General features: G+C 42.3%; 4 protein-coding genes across 11 annotated transcripts in view; 3 read left to right on the top strand and 1 right to left on the bottom strand.

Annotated features, from left to right (window-relative positions):
- Positions 1–13095, bottom strand: part of mnb (minibrain) — a 31829-nt gene extending 18734 nt beyond the window's left edge. For 2 of the 8 annotated variants that reach the window (XM_070211334.1, XM_032440295.2), the window contains exons 1-3: positions 12138–12397; positions 11231–11557; positions 224–1486 (exon numbers count right to left, since the gene is read on the bottom strand). The gene's annotated coding sequence lies outside the window, so the exon portion shown is untranslated. Of the gene's footprint in view, positions 1–223; positions 1487–6049; positions 6169–11230; positions 11558–12137; positions 12398–12924 lie in introns of those variants that run through there. The other 6 variants (XM_070211335.1, XM_070211336.1, XM_070211338.1 and 3 more) reach the window with 6 other exon arrangements.
- Positions 7272–8561, top strand: LOC116652219 (uncharacterized). Its single transcript, XM_032440279.2, has one exon. It carries the CDS (start codon positions 7343–7345, stop codon positions 8147–8149), a length of 807 nt encoding a protein of 268 aa, XP_032296170.2. The 5' UTR covers positions 7272–7342; the 3' UTR covers positions 8150–8561.
- A 567-nt stretch (positions 13096–13662) lies between the features above and the next one.
- LOC6634590 (uncharacterized) lies at positions 13663–15518 on the top strand. The gene is made up of 4 exons (XM_002058055.4): positions 13663–13976; positions 14047–14261; positions 14339–15071; positions 15131–15518. The coding sequence occupies exons 1-4, from the start codon at positions 13801–13803 to the stop codon at positions 15375–15377; spliced, it is 1371 nt and encodes a 456-aa protein (XP_002058091.1). The 5' UTR covers positions 13663–13800; the 3' UTR covers positions 15378–15518.
- A 1485-nt stretch (positions 15519–17003) lies between these two features.
- LOC6634591 (uncharacterized) lies at positions 17004–17578 on the top strand. Its single transcript, XM_002058056.3, has one exon. The coding sequence runs from the start codon at positions 17042–17044 to the stop codon at positions 17522–17524; it is 483 nt and encodes a 160-aa protein (XP_002058092.1). The 5' UTR covers positions 17004–17041; the 3' UTR covers positions 17525–17578.
- The last annotated feature ends 242 nt before the right edge of the window (positions 17579–17820 follow it).

Raw genomic sequence — 17820 nt, 5'->3', positions numbered from 1 at the left:
ATGTATATAGATATACATATGTGCTACGTATGTATATATATATATATACATATATATATATATATATATGTGTGGATATAAATATATATATATATATATATATATGTATTATTTGTTCATATATAATTTGCGTAAATTGTAAATGATTTGCGATTTGGTTGTTGTTCTTGTTCTTTTCAATTAAATTAGTGATTAACTTTTTTTGCGTCAATTGATTATTTACCTCTCGTTGTTAATTTGGTTACTGAATTTGTTTTTGTTTTTGTTCGTGTACTGTATGCATATAATATACATATGTCTGTTGTATATGTATATTGGGTATATATAATTTATATATTTTGGGCTGTTTTTTTTTCGTATCTTTCTTTTATATATATATATATATATATATATATGTATGTATATATATTCTGTTTATGTTATGTTAGACAATATATGTATAAATTTGTTTAATTTATTTTGCGTTTGCTTTTTATGTTTTATGTTTTGCTGTTTTCTTCTTTGTTTTTGTTTTTGTTTAATTGGTTTTTCTTTAAAGTAATGAACACACTTTTCAAGTCTTTTGTTGGATTTGCTTTGAATGTTACGTCTATGTTATGTGTATGTTAATGTTATTGCTGCTGTTAAGTGGCTGCTGCTGTTGCTGCTGCTGCTGCTGCTGTTGTTGTTGTTGCCGCTGCACACACACACATGCACGTCGATTAATTGTTGTTATTGTTTTTGTTGCTCTTAATGCTGGCTGATGACTGCGATTTTCATTTGTTTACCGTCGCATTTATTTATGCACACATACGCATAAGTATTAACACACACACACACGCAAGGAGTCCATACATTTGCTATCACAATGCAAATCCATTGCACACACACACACTAACGCCGCGCACGTGTGTCTGTGTGCACATATATTGATGTGTGTCTGTGTCTGACTGTGTGTGTGTGTGTGCGCGCGCGCAAGCGCCCAAAAACGCAAGACGAAAAAAACCTCACTATGTCCGTCTGTCTCTCTCTCTCTCTCTCACTCTCTCTGCCCCTTACACACACACACACGCGCAGCGAGAGAAATGCGAGCCGAGCCGAAACGCGAGCAGAGCGCGAGAGCGAGCGGATTCTGCGAAAGGCGGACGACAAAAACAAACAATGCCCGAAAAAAAAAAAAAAAACAAAAAACGGTTCTTTTTGTAATTAAGTTATTGTTGTTGTTGTCTTTAAGTTAATGTTGTTGTTGCTGCTGCTGTTGTTGCTGCTGTTAAAGTTGTTGTTGTTGTAGTTGTTGTTGTTGTTGTTGCTGTTGTTAATACAAAGTACTGTTGTGCACATTTTGCATGGGAACAAACATTTCATGAGCGAATTAACGAAACACAACAAAAATAACACGCACGATTTTTGTTTTTCTTTTTATCATAAACGTTGAACACAGTTGTTGTTGTTGTTGTTGTTGTTGCTGCTGCTGCTGCTGCTTTGTTGTTGATGTCGTCTTGAAGAGCTGCAAAAGGAAACAGAATAAAGAAAAGCTTAGTTGCACATTTTATAAACAGTTCATTACAGTAATATGTACAAATAAATAAACGTAGGTATCTCTGTGTGTGTGCGTGTGTGTGTGTGTGTGTGTGCAAAAATAAAATTCAATAACATTTTGCGCGGCGCAAAAGAAAAAAGAAACCAAATAAAGGGGGAAAAAAAAACACGCGCTGCTCACACACACACACACACGCACACACACACGAACAGAGCGCTGCCACGCTCTCTTCACTCTCCCTCACTCTCTCTCTCTCTCGCTCTCATTCACACTGTGTTCTGGCAAGCGCGGCAGGTGAACGAACGACACGCGACGCATGTGTCTGTCTGCTGTGTGCATGCGTGTGTGTGTGTGTGTGTGTGTGTGTGTGTGAGGAAGAGCGCATGCGAGTTCTAGTCGCAGCTTGGCTAAGCAGCTTAAGCGCCACGCGCACTCACACACACACACACACGCACACATACACGGAGGCAGCAGTCATAGAAAGCCCGACTCAAAGCTGTGTGCTATGGCTGACAGCTGTTAAGCGCCTTTGTTGTTGCCAGGCCAAAGTTGTGCTCTTTTATAATTAAATGTGTGCGCAAATGTTTTAATATGTTTAACAGTCACCCCACAAACACACACACACGCACAGGCAGTGCGCGGCGAATTGCGGTGAAAGTGACCGCAGCTTTTAACTGTTTGTTGTCGTTGTTTTTTGCTATTATTCTGATATTGTATGTATTTTGGCATTTGTTTGGGCTGTCTGTTGCCATGCAAATGAAATGAACAGTGTTGCCACATAATGGCAAATGCTGCAGCAAGGCGAATTACTCACGCACACACACATTAGCAGCCGGCACAAGTTCAGTGCAAGCCGAAAACCAGTTTCATCATGAATGATTCTTTTTAATATTCTCTGATTCACACGCTGCAAAAAAAAAAAAAAAAAAACAAAGCAAAACAAGCAAAAAAAACACCACAAAACAATATATACATATACAAAATGACAAAAAAAAAGCCACATTTGGCGTATGCGTCACGGCGACGACATTCAAACGGCATCTGATAGTCTCATGGGCATTATGCAGCAGTGTTGCCCCAATTCTTGAAGAAGCAAACAAACAAGAAGCTAGTTAAAGCTTGTCAAGTTAAATTTGTATAATACAAGACATATCATTTAATTATTAGTTTCATGCAATTTGCATTAAAATTGCACTTGAATTTAATAAATATTGCTGTGCATAAAAAGTTAATTAAATGCATTACTTGAAACTGAAATAATTCATATTTATAATTCCATTCAACTCACTTCACAAATGAACAACAGAAAATAAAAAAGTTTTAAAGCTTTTAGCGTATTTGCATTTCAAAAAAAAAAAAGTTTGACAACACTGAACAGCATGCAACTCATGGAGCGTGGACACACACACACACACACACTCACACAGATACAGTTGAGTGTGGCCATCAATCAAAAAACTATGCGCGTTGCCATCAGTCAAGAAAGCTTATCAATTGCACGAGTTGTGCTTGTGACCGACCGACCGATCGCTGTGTGACGTCACAAATGTACCAACAATCAAGAGAAACCAAACTAACTGTTTGTATATACACAGACATGTACATGTGTGGGTGTTTGTGTTTGTGTGTTTATTTTTAACCAGGCAGCAACAACTTTTCGCATGCATCATAATTTATTTTTGGTCTACGAGCGAAATCAAAGGCAACAGCGGCAGCAGCGGCCGCAGCCCCCACGCAGAATCCCACACGACGCGCCAATTAAATTTCACGCGCAGCTGGCAACTCTGCATTTAGTGGGTGGTCGCTTCCCCCGCCTCCCACCCACCAAAACTCAATCCATTTCTACGCTTTTGCTATCTTTCGCTTGCGGGTCGGCGGCGGCAGAGTAGTTTTCTAAAACTAAACGAAAACTTAACGATCCAGCAACGTTTGACGTCAGCACACAATGAGAGAGGCAGAGAGGTAGAGGGGGAGAGCGCGGGCGTCTGCTTCTACTTTCGCTTTGCACACACACACACACACACTTGTGTGCAGCCCGGCGTTATCAGTGTTGACATTTTAGCATTTTTTTTTTTTGCAAACTTGTTTATTTTACAGCTGCATGAAAAACTGGCTACGAATGAAATGGAGATGAAATGCGTTAAATAAGTTAATAAAATAAAAAAAATTGCATTAAATTAATGAAATTAAAGTTTGCAGCAAATCACAAATGGGAAATGGAAATTGGAAGCTTTGTTGGCGACTCTTTGGACAGTTCTGATTAGCCTCATCCATTTTTTGGCTATATTTGAGTGCCTGTCAGTTTGGCTTTTTTATAGTGCAGCCTTAAGAAGTTGAAATTTAAAACTCATCTAGAGATTTTTGGCTAAAGTCTAGCTAAATTCGCTTTTAGTTGTAAGGAGTTGAAAGTTCAAAAGAATTTGGTTTTCGTTGTTTCGACTAGCCACTCGTATTATTATTAACTGATTCAGCTATTTGAAGCGTTTTTAATGCTGCAGTTGGCAACACTGGTCTAAGACTCTCTTGTTTTCTCTGTCACACTCTTGCGTTTGCTAAAGACAGCAGCGCACGAACGCACGCACGCACGCACGCATGCATGCTCTAGTCGCAGACGCGCGCGTCATGCGTGACCCAAATAGACGCCATTGCTGCTGCTTCACTTTTTTTTTTTTTTTTTCTTTTTTAGTTTTGTAATCTTCTTCTTGATATGCTAACACAGCGACTAAATGAAACAAATGCAATTAATATTTAACAGAAATACTTAGTATGTACATATATGTTAGAAAGTAATTTGCGCAACAGTAAATAAATGTTGTGCGTGTGTGTGTGTGTGTGTGTGCGTTCCCGTTTTTTTTTTGCTTTTGGGTGCGCGCAGCACTAAAAATACTTTGTAGGCGTTTTCGGGCCGTGCTGCTTGCTGATTAGCCCAAAAAAACAAAAGAAGAAAAAAAAAACAACAGCATTTTAAAATAATAATAAAACGACAGCAGACAGCGCTTTTGAAAGCATTTTCTTTTAAGTTTTTTTTCCATTATTATTTTTTTTTTTTTGTATGGCTTGACTTGCGCAAAAAGCAAAGAGAGACAGCGAGAAATGCTTTCATTTCATTTGTTTTTTCTTCTTTTTTCTTCTTTGTATTTCGTTTTTTGGTTAAGTGCGTAACGGAATGCCCGCTGGCACACACACACACACACACACACACACACACACACACACACACACACACACACACACAGACACACACACACACTCACAAGCAGAGACATAAGGCAACGGCAAAATTTACATTCTCGCTACGTTTATTATACATACGCTCTCTCGCCTTTTGTTTGGTTCAAAGTTCAATGACCGATTTCGCCGCGTCGAATTCAACGACGCAGTCGCCGTCGCCGTCGTCGACGGCGTCGCCGTTTGCCAAACGCACAGAGACAAGGTCAACGCAATAATCGAGTTTTTTCGCCTTTTTGCCTAAAACGCAATAACGCTCAAATAATAAGCATTAATTAAGCGACAGACAAAAAAAAAAACAAAAAAGAGCAGCAGCCGTTGCAAAAGTTTGCGCAATGACAATTACGAATATGTTCTCCAATGTCCGAGCACGTGTCTGTGTCTCTGTCTGTGTCTGTGTGTGTGTGTGCAGCCCTCAGAGCGAATGTCAAAAAGTGTGCAAAAATGTTGCACTAAATATTTAAAGCGTTAATCGATAATTTGCAACGGCCAAATGCCATTTGCTGGCATGCGTGAGAGTGAGCATGCGTGTGCGTGTGTGTGTGTGCCTGCGTGTGTTCATCAATGACGCCGACGCGCAACTTTGACAGTGGCATTGAAATTGCGAGCTGCGAGCAGCGACAGCAGCAGCAGCAACAACAACAACAACAACAAGCTGTATTTCTGATCATGCAAGCGTCGCTGTCGCTGTCGGCGTCGCAATTGCGCGCTGCCTGCGCAACAAGAATAAATTCCAATTAGACAATTTCCGACTCACGCTCGCTCGCTCGCTCTCTCTCTCTCTCTGTCTGTCTGTCGCTCTCGCTCTTGCTTACACGCGCGCTCTACGAAATTGCGACTTTGCAAGAATGTTGTTTATGTTATTATTGCTGCACATTGTTGTTATATTACGGTTTATTACACACACGCACACATATTCCTCATGCAGCTGACTGTGCTCGCTCTCTCTCTCTCTGTCTCTCTCTCTCTCTTTTGCTGATTAGAATAATAGCACAACAAAAGAATTACTTTCACCGCCTCCTCAACTGCCTACGACAATGACGCGGCTGTTTTTCGACTTTGACTGTGCTCGTTTCTGTGTGTATTAGTGAGTATTTTTTTTTTTCTTTCTTTCTAAATTTAAAGCGCAGTTTTTAGTCAGCGCCACCCACCGATTGCGCCGTCAAATGGCAGCAGCAGCACGTGTAAAGCGCCAGCTTCGTTTGTGTTGTGTGCGCGTTGAGCGTACAGTTACCTACCCCCCCCCCCTCCCCCTTCCCATCTTTCTGATCACTCCCCCACCCGCTCACCAAACAGACTCACGTTTTGGCTGCTGCGCTGTTGTTACACCTCCGTTATTTCTCCTGCTGCGCTGCTGTTATTGTTGTTGTTGTTTTCACAGTTATTTGATTTGGCAGCGTCGTCGTCAGCACAATTGCTGCGCAATATTAACAATAATTACAATAATAATAATAATAATAATAAAAAGAAAAAGGGAAAAGCAATGCCAACTGAAATATTTTTTGAAAACGCATTTAACTTATCTGCGCTTTTATGGCCCTCCCCCCCTCAACACTCCGCCACCCTCCTCCAGTCACTTAAAGCTACGCGAACTGCAGCCAAAAAAGAGGCAGAAGGAGAGACTATTTTATTCTCACTGCGATCCTGCGCTCTGTTAAAACAAAATCAACAACAAGAACAGTTTCTGGCTGAATGAAAATATGAACCGCTATTTATAAAATTTTGCTGATATGTCTGCAGCATAGGATCTCGTCCTGCTAGATGTTACAGTACCAAAACTGGCATTTTCTGCTTAACATTTAAGCTGTATGTTAACAGCCGCTAGCTTGACAGTCTTCTGTTAGCTGCCAGCTTAACAGTCTTCCGTTAACTGCCAGCTTAACAGTCTTCTGTTAGCTCCCAGCTTAACAGTCTTCTGTTAGCTCCCTGCATATTTAACAGCTGTTAAGACGCTCTTTACGATTTGTGGCCATTTATTGAATAAAATGCGATTGGTTAGGGTAGTTTGGGTAGAATTGATAGAAATCCTATCCAAATATAAAGCTGACAAATAAAATTAAATTTATAATAACTATAACTAACTAGCTTTACAACACTTATATTTTAAAGACTGTCTTCTTCTCGGTATCCTTGAGTTGAAGAGTGGAATAGCTAAGGCTTAGTTAAGGATAAAATGCTTTCTAGGGCGCGTCTTTTAAAAAGTCTGAATGCCGTCTACCTTCATCTCCCTCAGTCTGTTCGTTCGACTTGATAACTCGCCCTTCCTGTCTCCCTTCATAACGATCGATTAATATCGAATTTTTGCCAGAACTTAACAGAGCATATTTCAAGAATTACAACAGCTAGCTATTTGGTATTTGCCATATGTGAAGGTTGCTTTATACAAAAACGCAGATTAAAAACATTTCACATTTTGGAATTCCATTGAGTACATGCACATCCATATGGAAGAAGGTAACATTCACATTTTTACAAAAATGTACCTTTTTACTTAGCATTTAGATTTAGGTTAATGTGAACAGCATGCGAGCTGTTAAGTTTGACAGCTCGAATTGTGGCATTTACCAACACTGTTTATCGAAAAGTGCTGTCACAATGAAATGGAAATGCTTTTCCCTGCTGCTGTTCCTTTCGCTCTGCCGCGCAGACGACGACTTCGACCCGGAGCAGCTGCAGACCGAGAACGTGATGGCGGGCCTGTCACGCGACGAAGACGGCGACGGGACGACAACAACAACAGCAACAGCAACAGCATGCGGATCAATGTCCCAGCAAATGTCCGGCAAGAACCGTCCCCAAATGGCGGCAAGCATTGCGGCAAAGGCCGCCCAAGTGGCCACCGCCGCCAATGATGCCCAATCGAATGCAGCCGAATGCGCCGCCAAGGAGGTGCGCATCCAGCTGGCCGAGAAGGCCGTTCAGGCCTCCCGTGCCGTTCAGGCGGTGCTCGAGGGCAAACGAGCGCTACTCGATAAAATCCAGCGCGAATTGCGCGCCGCCGAGGAGCTGCTGGCCAAGCTGAGCGCCTCGCTCCAGAACAGCGAGGCGAACACGCAGCGCGCCGAATGCGCCGCCAAATCGGCGGAAGCGCATTTCGCACGGCTCACGGAAATTGTGCAGCTAATCGGCGGCAGCGTCGACGACGTGGACGCGCTAAATGAGCTGGCCCAGATCGATTACAATGAGAAGCGTCAGATGCTGATCGCCGCCAAGGAGCGCAGCGAGCGCATCCAGAAGGAAATCGCGTGCGCCCGCGACGAGTACGAACAGGTGAAAATGGCCGCCTATCAGGCTGCCTGTGCGGCCGTCGAGGCCAAGCAGAAGGCGGCCCACACTTCCGAGAGCGGCAGGCATCGCAACAGCCTGCGTCGGCGTCGACAGCGGCAGCGACGTCGGGCGTGAGTGTGAATGTGGATCTCCTAATATATCTTCTATATATCCGATCGATCGATCAATCATTCGTTGGCTCCCATTGCGTTCATATCTGAGGCGTGTCCCTTGTTGCATTTGCCTCCAATTACTTTTCTTTCTACTTCTCCTTTTTCATGTTTTGTATATTTTCTTTAAGAACTTTTCAAGCGAAAATAAAACCTGTTTTGCGTTACGAGCATTGTCTGAGGATCGACACGTGAGCTTTCACCTGCTTCCTCTGCCGTGAGCTTAAAGCACGCAGCTTCCAAAAGCTTGCAACTTAATCCTTTCGGCGTACTTTCAAGTTTCAAATGAAGCTTACAAGCTTTCTCTTCTAAACGAGCTTTTAGCTGTGTGTTTGTATTTTCATATTCCGTGAGCTTAGAGCTTGCGCTGCTTCGCATCTTTCAAAAGCTTTCAACTTAATCCTCTTGGTGTGCTTCGAGCTTTAAGCTGTGTGTTTGTTTTCTCACATCCCATGAGCTTTCAGCTTAAGCTCCTTCGCAGCTTCCAAATGCTTTAAGGTTAAGCTTATCCTTTCGTGTGCTTACAAGTCTGTTAGATCAGGCAAAGTATATTTACATGAGCTTTCAAATGAAGCCTTCAATTTTGCTGACGAGCATAGTCTTTTATATGTTATAGGAGCGATACCTCAAGAATCGAAATGAGATTCAGATCGATTTGATATACGCTCAAGTTAACAATATATTTAAGCCAAACTAAGCTTTAAACGAATAAAAAGCTTTTTTGTGCTTTTTAGAAAAGGTACTGTTAAGTATTTATATAATGAGTAAATATTGCAAATATCATTATATAAATGCCCATATTATTCAAATTTTTCCTAATCCCATAAACTTTTTAAACTAATTTAAGCTTTAAGGTGTTGAAAAAGCTTTTCTTATCTTTGAAAATTGTTTAAAGCTTCCTACAACGGAAAGTAAACAGAAATAAGAGATTCGGCTATTTAATTAAGAAATCATGTGTTAATAAATTATGAAAATGTATGAAATGGAAAGAGGCTTACTTTGCTTATGTTTTCTTTCAGCTCTAACCTCATCGAATTGCGCAACTGTCCAAGCAGGAGTTAGCATATGAAGATTTTTTGTAAGCTCTGATATTTTCACGCGTTTCGTGCCAATTCACGAAATGCGAATGGAACTGAGATGGCGCATAAATATACATGTTCTCTTCTTTCGTCTTTGACCTCAGAGAGCTGAGAAAAGCTCAGATGTAGAATTGGGAAAATTGGTGCTTATTATTTAGATTACATGTGATATTTTCACGCGTTCTGCGCCAATTCACGCAAATCAAGTGGAAACGTGCTTATCTATGGGCATCGTTTTTCTTATAAGACACTAAACAACCTATTAAAGGGTATCTACACAGTCTTGCGGACTCTCTAGAGAGCATGCATGCCTATTTTAGCAAAACGATTAAGTGAAAAAAGATCTCAGCCTGTTTGTTTTGAATGTGAAGTTCATAGGAAATGCGGCGCTGATGCACCTGATGCCACATGCGCGATTGTTTTGCATTTGCGTTTTGCGTTTTTGTTTATGTTTATGTGAAATGAAAAAAAAAAAAAAAAATAGGTATCGTTTGCATATTTTGCACAAATGCGTGAGCGTTTTCTCACGAAAAATGTCCAGAAGCAGACGAGAAGAAAGAACAATAAGGCGAGGCATAAATAAACAAGATACAAGGGCAAATTAAGTGCGATTGTTTTTCGCGAAAGGGCAAAAGCAAATGACCCAAACGGAACGAAACGAAACGAAATGGAATAAAATGAAATGATATGCAATGAAATTAAAGGAAACGAGTGGATTAACGGAATCGCCGTGTAACGACTTTTCAATGTTGCCAATTGCCAAACAGCTGCTGCTGGCGCCCTCTGCACGCGCCGCTGTCCAGCTGTTGATGGGCCTTCGCCTTCGCCTTTCCTTCGCAGTCGCACGACGACAGGACGGCAGCAAAAGGGAGAGAGGAAGAGTGCGAGAGAGTTCTTGTTGTTGTTGCTGGGTGCTGCCTGCCGGCAACGTTGTTGAAACGTTGTGCAAACGAGCAGCAGCAGTGCGAGAGAGCGTAAAAGAGAGAGAGAGAGAGAGAGAGAGCGCGCGTTAACGCTCTCTCGCCCTCAATGGTAGAAAACAGCGTGCGATTTGTTGGTGAATTTGGCTAAACAACAAATTGTAATTAAAATGCACCAAGACAAAGGGAGAGAGAGGTAGTGTGAGAGAGCGTCTAGTAAAATGGCAGAGAGAGAGAGAGAGAGAGCGCGCGTGGCAAACATATTGCATTTGTTAATTCAAGAATTTTAGTTGTAATTTTATTAAACGCATTTTTATCAAAATTAAACAAACTAAAGCAGCGCTGCCGCGTCGCTGCTGTTTGTCCTTCTGTGCAGACAAAGCGTCGACGTTGACGCTGGCAGCAGCAGCGGCTAGCGGAAAAAGCAGCGTGAGAGCGCTGCGGCTGTAGCTGTACACGACCATCTACATATACATATATGTAAGTGTATGGTCTGTCTGTCAGTGCGTGCCTGTGTTTGTGTGTGTGTGTATGCTGTCAAACGTCGCTGCCCGCAGCGCTGCTGCTGCGGCGGCGTCAATGGCTTTTTAAAATTCTTGTTTGCCTTTTGCCAGCATTTGAGCACATGTATATGCGGCTATATGTTGCTACCTGGCGTGCACACCACATACACAGACACAGACACACACACACACACATGGATATTTGCGGACCGCAAAACCACATGCCTTCCCAATCAGAAACAGAAGTGCACAAGCAGAAAATGCCGGCAAATCCAATATGTTTGCGGCGGCGGTGGCGCTGCCACCGTCTGCGCGCAAAATGTAACACGGTGGCAACGCCGGCAGCGACGTTGACGCCAGCAGCGGCAACGCGTTCAACATAACCAAACAAATTTGATGCTGTTGACTGGCTGGGCCGAGACTGCGACTCACAGACTCACACAAACACACACACGCACACAGACACGCGCGCGAAGGCAAGCATACACATGCATATGTGCATATCAATACATACATACATACATAAATAAAAGGCTGCACTTACATGTTGACTGTTACTGTTTGTTGTTGTTGTTGCTGCTGCTGTTGTTGTTGTTGTTGTCGTTGTTTTTGTTATAAATTGTTGTCAATTTTGTTGTTGTGGTTGTCGCCGTGGGCAGCGCCATACAAAAAAAACATGTTTCACTTGAAGCTAAAGACGACGACGGCGACGCTGCTTCTGCTGCTACTGCTGCTTACACACAGACACACAAACACATATGCACACATATACATACGTATGTATGTACACACTGGCTGACAAACAATTTTGCTTTTCTTTTCTTTTCTTTTTGTTTTTTTTGTTTTGTACGTTTGTTGTTGTTTCTTGCTGCTGGAAACGTTTCATAAATAACATACATATGTATATGCACACACATAGAGCGGGAGAGAAAGAGAGGGAGAGAGAGAGAGAAAAAGAGACATTAAAACATATTCAACAATAACTTTTAGCACACTAAAAAAAAAAAACAACATGAAAAAAAGCGCTGTCGCACGCATACACAGGCAGCGAAATGCGACGGTGACGACGCTGCGGCTAACAAAAGAGCGCGTCGCAACAGCGGAGGCGGAGTACAAAAAAAAAAGGCTCACTAAAAAGAGCACAAAAAAAAAAACAGACAACGCAACGCGAGGCGACGATTAATTTTCGATAATTTTCGCTGCAACTTATTCTGCTTCTTCTTTGATTTCAATGCACTTTAATGCTTGTTTGCTTTTTAAAAATATATACATGTATATATTTATTAAAAATATATAAAAAAAAAGACGCAGCACAATAACAAAAAATAAATGCACACACACACACAAACACACGCATACACAGTTCGTATAACGGTGGAACGGCGCGACGACGACAGCCGATAACGAGAACAGGCCGACGACGACGACGACGACGGCTTTTTTTCACCAACCTTTTTTACTGCTGCTGCCACTGCTGCAGCGCTCGAAACATGCGCAAGAAGGGCGACAAAAAAAAATGAGCTAATGTTAACTAAATGCGTTTTCACATATGCTTTGACTTGTTGTTGTTGGTTGGCTTAATTGATTTATATAGACTGAAATATATTTTGTTGCCACACACGAAACGACGAAATGACGACAACAGACGACGATGGCGACAAAAAAAAAACGCGCGCTCACACGTCTGTACGTACCAAAGAGCAAAACGAAAATGAAGAGAAATGGAAAATACAAAAATACCAGCGGCATGGAAAATACAAAAAAATACTATATGCACTGTGTGGAAACAGTGCTGTTAAATGCAGTAACAGCAGCAGCAGCGATAGCGACAGTGTTGAGCAACGTTGCTGTGCATTTATGTTTTTCCAGCACGTTTATTTGCTCGCACGTTTTGTAGCTCCTTTCGTAGCGTTGACACACACGCACACACAGACACACACACATACACGCCAATACTAACACTAGCACACACACACACGCTGCTCATTATTTGCTGGTATACTTGTTTTGATTTTATTATTTGGCTTTGGTTGGCAACCGGGCAATGCACCAGTGTTGTCAACTGAACGCTGCTCACATGCCCACTTCTTAACTGTATTTGCTTAGCGGCTAAAAAAAAAAACATGGCCCAAAACTGACGCTTGTTTTGCCACTTTTATTTCATTTAACCATCATTTCTTGCAATCAGAAGCTGACAACACTGCGCCCACAAAACACGCCCGACGCACCAACACTCACGCTATGCTGATTAACTGCTTGCACTCATGTATACGGCATACATAGCTTGGTGTATGCGCCTATGTTAATGCACAATTTTTCACTACTATGTTTAAGACTTTTCGTTTTTTGAACAGTTTTTTGTTTTATTTTTATAACTCCACAAGAGCAGGGCTGGCAATCGCCAATAACTGCGCTGCCAGGACTTCAGCGTGTGCTATCGATTCATCGCAAACATATCGATATACAGAGCCGCGCATGCATGACAATAGCATCATGCAATGTTAAATGCAAAATAAATGTGATTTTAATTTCGTAATATAACTCAATAATATTACAAATATTAATGAATAACAATTTATAGAGTGCATTTTCCTATTAGTGGAAAGAAGAACGTTCAACTAATAAATTTAAGAAAATATACAATAACAAGAACATTTCCGTTAGTCTTTCTTCCGAAATTATAAAAAGTAGTCCATATTTTGTAAGGATATATTTTTAATTTAACTTAGAGCACTCACTGCATTTCTATCAGCCAAGAAACTAACAAAACATCTTCTACAAATGAATTTATTTGCAACTACGAATTCAAAAAAAAAAGCGGGTAAATATCTCGCATTTGAATTGGCGCTCAAACGGAAACCGTTGCGCGGCACGCGCATCTTCAGCGTTATCGATAACGATAGCCAGATGCAACGCTGCAAAACGAGTTTCAGTATGAAACAAACAAAAGAGGAGAGGGAAAAAAAACGAAATTCGGCGATACGCGATCGCAGTTAAATCCAGATACGAAATACTATACATACGTGTACTTGAGATAATTAAACGCAGCTATAAAAAGCCAATTAAGCGAAAGCCAAACAGCACAGTGCAAGCAAAGCAGGCGAAGCGATCAAAATGTCGACGCAACAGCAACAATTGGACTACATGGAAAGATATCTGGTGTACGATATCTATAAATATTTCGGCAAAGATGCGGTCCTCGACTCGCACAGCATCACGTGCTCCAATGGGCTCGACGGCTTCATGTCCGCGCTCTACACAGTGCAGCTGGACATGAAAATCGCCGGCAAGTGGGTGTGGCATAATTGAATTCCCCAAGGCTGGCAAAAACTCTCTCTTTCATCTGAAAATCTCTTTCAGCGCCCGCCAGGAGCTGGTGCTGGTCAAGTTCATGAAGGGCAGCCCCGAGTTCCGTGAGTCCAGCAAGTCCTACACCCAGTTCGCCAACGAGATCTTTGTCTATGCGGAGCTGCTGCCCGCCTATGAGAATTTGCTGCGCAGCAGCAAACTGAACACGGATCTGGTCGAGCAGCTGGTGCCGCGCACCTATTGCGCCAAGTTTGGACTGGTCGAGGGTGAGTGCCGTCAGTTATTTGCCTTGTTGCACTCACATTTCACTCCGTATATATATATATATATATATATTTGACAGGTTTGGGCACGGCCAAGGAGTCGGTGCTGGCGCTGCAGCACTTGAAGCCGTTGGGCTATGAGCTGGGGCCGCGATTGACGCTGCGCTCGGATCAGCTGGAGGCCATGTGCCGCATACTGGGCCCATATCATGCACTGGGCTATGCCCTGCGCATACTGGAGCCGCATCTGCACGAGCGCCTGCGCGGCGAGCTCATCACGTTGCCGTTTGTGTTCGAGGCGAATGCACCCAATCTCTATGCGGTGCTTTATCGCGTCGCCTTTGATCGTTTCTATGCGTTCTACGATCGTTGCCGCGATCAGCTGCTGCAGCCGCAGGATGCGCGCTTCGCGGAGGCGCTGCAGCGACTGCGCGACAAATACTTCGGGCAGCCCGTGGAGCTGCTGGAGCATATACGCAGCCACGCCTTGGATGAGACGCAGCCGGAATCGCATTTCAGCACATTCTTGCACGGTGACTTCAATCGCAACAATGTGCTCTTCCATGAGAATGAGGAGGGCAAAGTGGACGAGATTCGCATGATTGATTTCCAGGAGATGCGCTACAGCACCACCGCCATAGATCTAAGCTTCTTTCTGTACATGAACACGCCAGTCGCGGAGCGCGGCACAATCTTTGCCCGGCTGTTGCGTCTATACCATCAGCATATGCACGATACGCTGGAGCTGGTGCTGCAGCGCAATCATGAGACGCTGCCCGAGGAGAAAATCAATCAGCTGCTCAGCGATTACAGGTGCGTAACAGATGCTTTTAATGCCCGTATTTAGCCTAAACATGTCTAATCCTTGCCAGCTACGAGCGCTTCGAGGCGCACTTTAAGCGCTACGCCTTCTACGGCGTCATGATCTGCATGCACTTCATGCCCTGGCTGCTGGGCAGCGATGCCGACTGCGATCGGCTATCCAAGCTGTTCGAAACGGACATGCACGGCGCCGAGTTTTACGAGCTGTCCATGAACATTGCCGGCGATGCGGCCAATCGCCAGATACTCGATGTGTTGCGTCACGCCTTCGAGCAGGGCTATATGGACTGGATTTGATTCCGAGTTGCAATCAGCACAAATTGTTCCACTTATCAGCCTTGTCTCACATGTTCCATGCGCACTATCAAACCCTGTTATCAATTTCCCCAAAAATGGATGCCAGCTCTGCATTCTTATCAATTGGCTCCGTTCCGAATTCCATTCATGTTAACATTAAATGTTATGCAAGGCGCTGTGCCAACACTTTACATTCCAAAAACGAGTGGAATTGAAACGAAACAAAACTTAGTTTCGTTTATTTAAAGAAACACGTGAAAAGTTCCATTTATAGTTTGGTTCCATTCAAAAGAAACACTTGAAAGTTGAACATAACTGTCTTTCAATTATTGTTATGCGCCAGTTTTCATTTCATTTTATAACAAAAACAAGTAAAAATTGTTGTATATAAACGCCAAATAATGTTAAAGCTAAATTTCAGATTGTATAATTTGAACAAAAAGTGTTTTTGAAATAAGTGAAAATGGAACACTTGCGTAACTGTACATTATTTGTGACTCGACAATTTGTGGTTAGAAACAAGTGAATAGGAAACAAAATGTGCCTTAACGTAAAAGTATCCAAATTAGATCAACAAATTGTTAAAATTTAAGATATACAAAAATCGAAACGGAATTCGGAACAGGATTTTATTATATATATATTTATATATGCAATAATCTGTTTGTTAACAATATTTAAGTGCAATTGGCAACATATTTTGATACGTCTTTTAAAGGCAAACTATGCACAAATATTTACACATTTATTGCTATTTGCAAACAAATAAAAATAATGTAATCATGAATTAAATGCGTTTACGCACATTCAACTGTGTTTAAGTTAGTAAGAGGCTTTAACGATGTGTCGAACGATTAAATACAATCGCTGATAAAGTGATCGATCGCAATATTCCAAAGATTAGAATCGTCAGCACGCAAATGTTGTCATATTTTATAAACTTTCAATTCTGTTGTAAGTGAAATATTCTTAAGCTTTCAGATAAAATAGGTCATGTTTCGAGATCGATAGTTATCGATAAATTTCGATATTTATCGATCAAAATCGATATTTATCGAAATGAAAGAATTTACTGCTAAGCACGTTCTGCATTTGTTATCGAAGCATTTAGATTTCGTATTTTATGTAAATAGCTTTTGCAAATCGCTGGCTCGACTCAGCGCGACATACTGATCGACAATAAATACCCTGTAAATGTTGGAAAATGCTTTGCTCTGCCCGTTTCACGCATTTCCAATTTCTAAATCACACATAATTAAGATTTCTATTGAGTTCTTAAGCTATTCCATACAAAAACTTAGTTATAGATGGGTTGATCTTCTTGGTATTTCTAGGATATGTGCCCAGATCCGGCCGATTTCAATGCATTAGCTCTCCTTAGCTTCGAATGATTCACGGCAAAGCGATTTTCTGAAAATTGGCGTGGGAGTACGCGACATTCGAGCAGCTATCAGTCGAGGCAAAAGCTGCCCTTGATTCACATTTGAATATTTATCTAAGGCCACAACAAAAAATAGCTTTAAGAATTGTTTCACATGTGGTTCAAAGTTTTTCTTTTTGGCTTTTTTATTTGCACAACTGTTGGCTGGAAATGCGGTCTATAAAATGCGAACGAGTCGCAGATTAGGAGCACAGTTCCAAATTGGTTTAAGGCGGCATCCGAGATGCATTCAATGGCAGCCTGGCTATTGATGACCCTGCTGGCCAGCACAGCAGCAGCTGCCGAGCAGCTCTCCACGGAGCTGGACGACTATGCCACAGCTGGCAGCGAGGATATATACTTGCAGCCCAACAGCGGGCAGGCGCAGGCGGAGGATGAGGAGGACGACGAAGATGCACAGTACCTGGATGTAGATGATGAGAAGGATGAGGATGAGGATGAGGAGGAAGAGGAGGCAGAGGCGTCGGCAGAATCCCTTGGCAATAACATCGATGCCATCGGCCTGGACGAGAACAGCTGCGAGTTCAGCTGCCCGCGCTATTATCGTCCCGTTTGCGTCAGTCGCAACGACGAGCTGATCACCTATGCCACGCCCTGCGAGTTCTTCAATCAGCTGCGCTGCGCCAATGTCGCGCGGCAACGAGGCAAAGAGACGCCCACCTTTCAGTTGTTGTACCACAATGCCTGCAAACAAAATACACGCTAATATAATTATGTTTCTTTTTATACCCTGAACCCATTAAAAATCGAAACTTTTTCGATGATTTTTTTTTAATATCTCGGGTAATAGCTCCGCGCGGAGATATGACGTTCCAAAACGACATAACTCCGCGGGGAGATATGACGTTTCGAAACGACATAACTCCTTCCAAATCATCACGTTTTTTTCCAAAAATCGATGTCGGTGCGAAAATCTAAACTTTTCTGATGATTTTTTCTTAATATATCGGGTAAAGAATGTCCGATTTTAAAATGTTATACCTTTTTGAATGCGTACGGACG

The sequence above is a fragment of the Drosophila virilis genome, chromosome X (assembly GCF_030788295.1).
Source record: "Drosophila virilis strain 15010-1051.87 chromosome X, Dvir_AGI_RSII-ME, whole genome shotgun sequence".
Classification (NCBI taxonomy): Eukaryota; Metazoa; Arthropoda; class Insecta; order Diptera; family Drosophilidae; genus Drosophila; species Drosophila virilis.
This window is presented reverse-complemented; position numbering and strand designations above follow the sequence as displayed.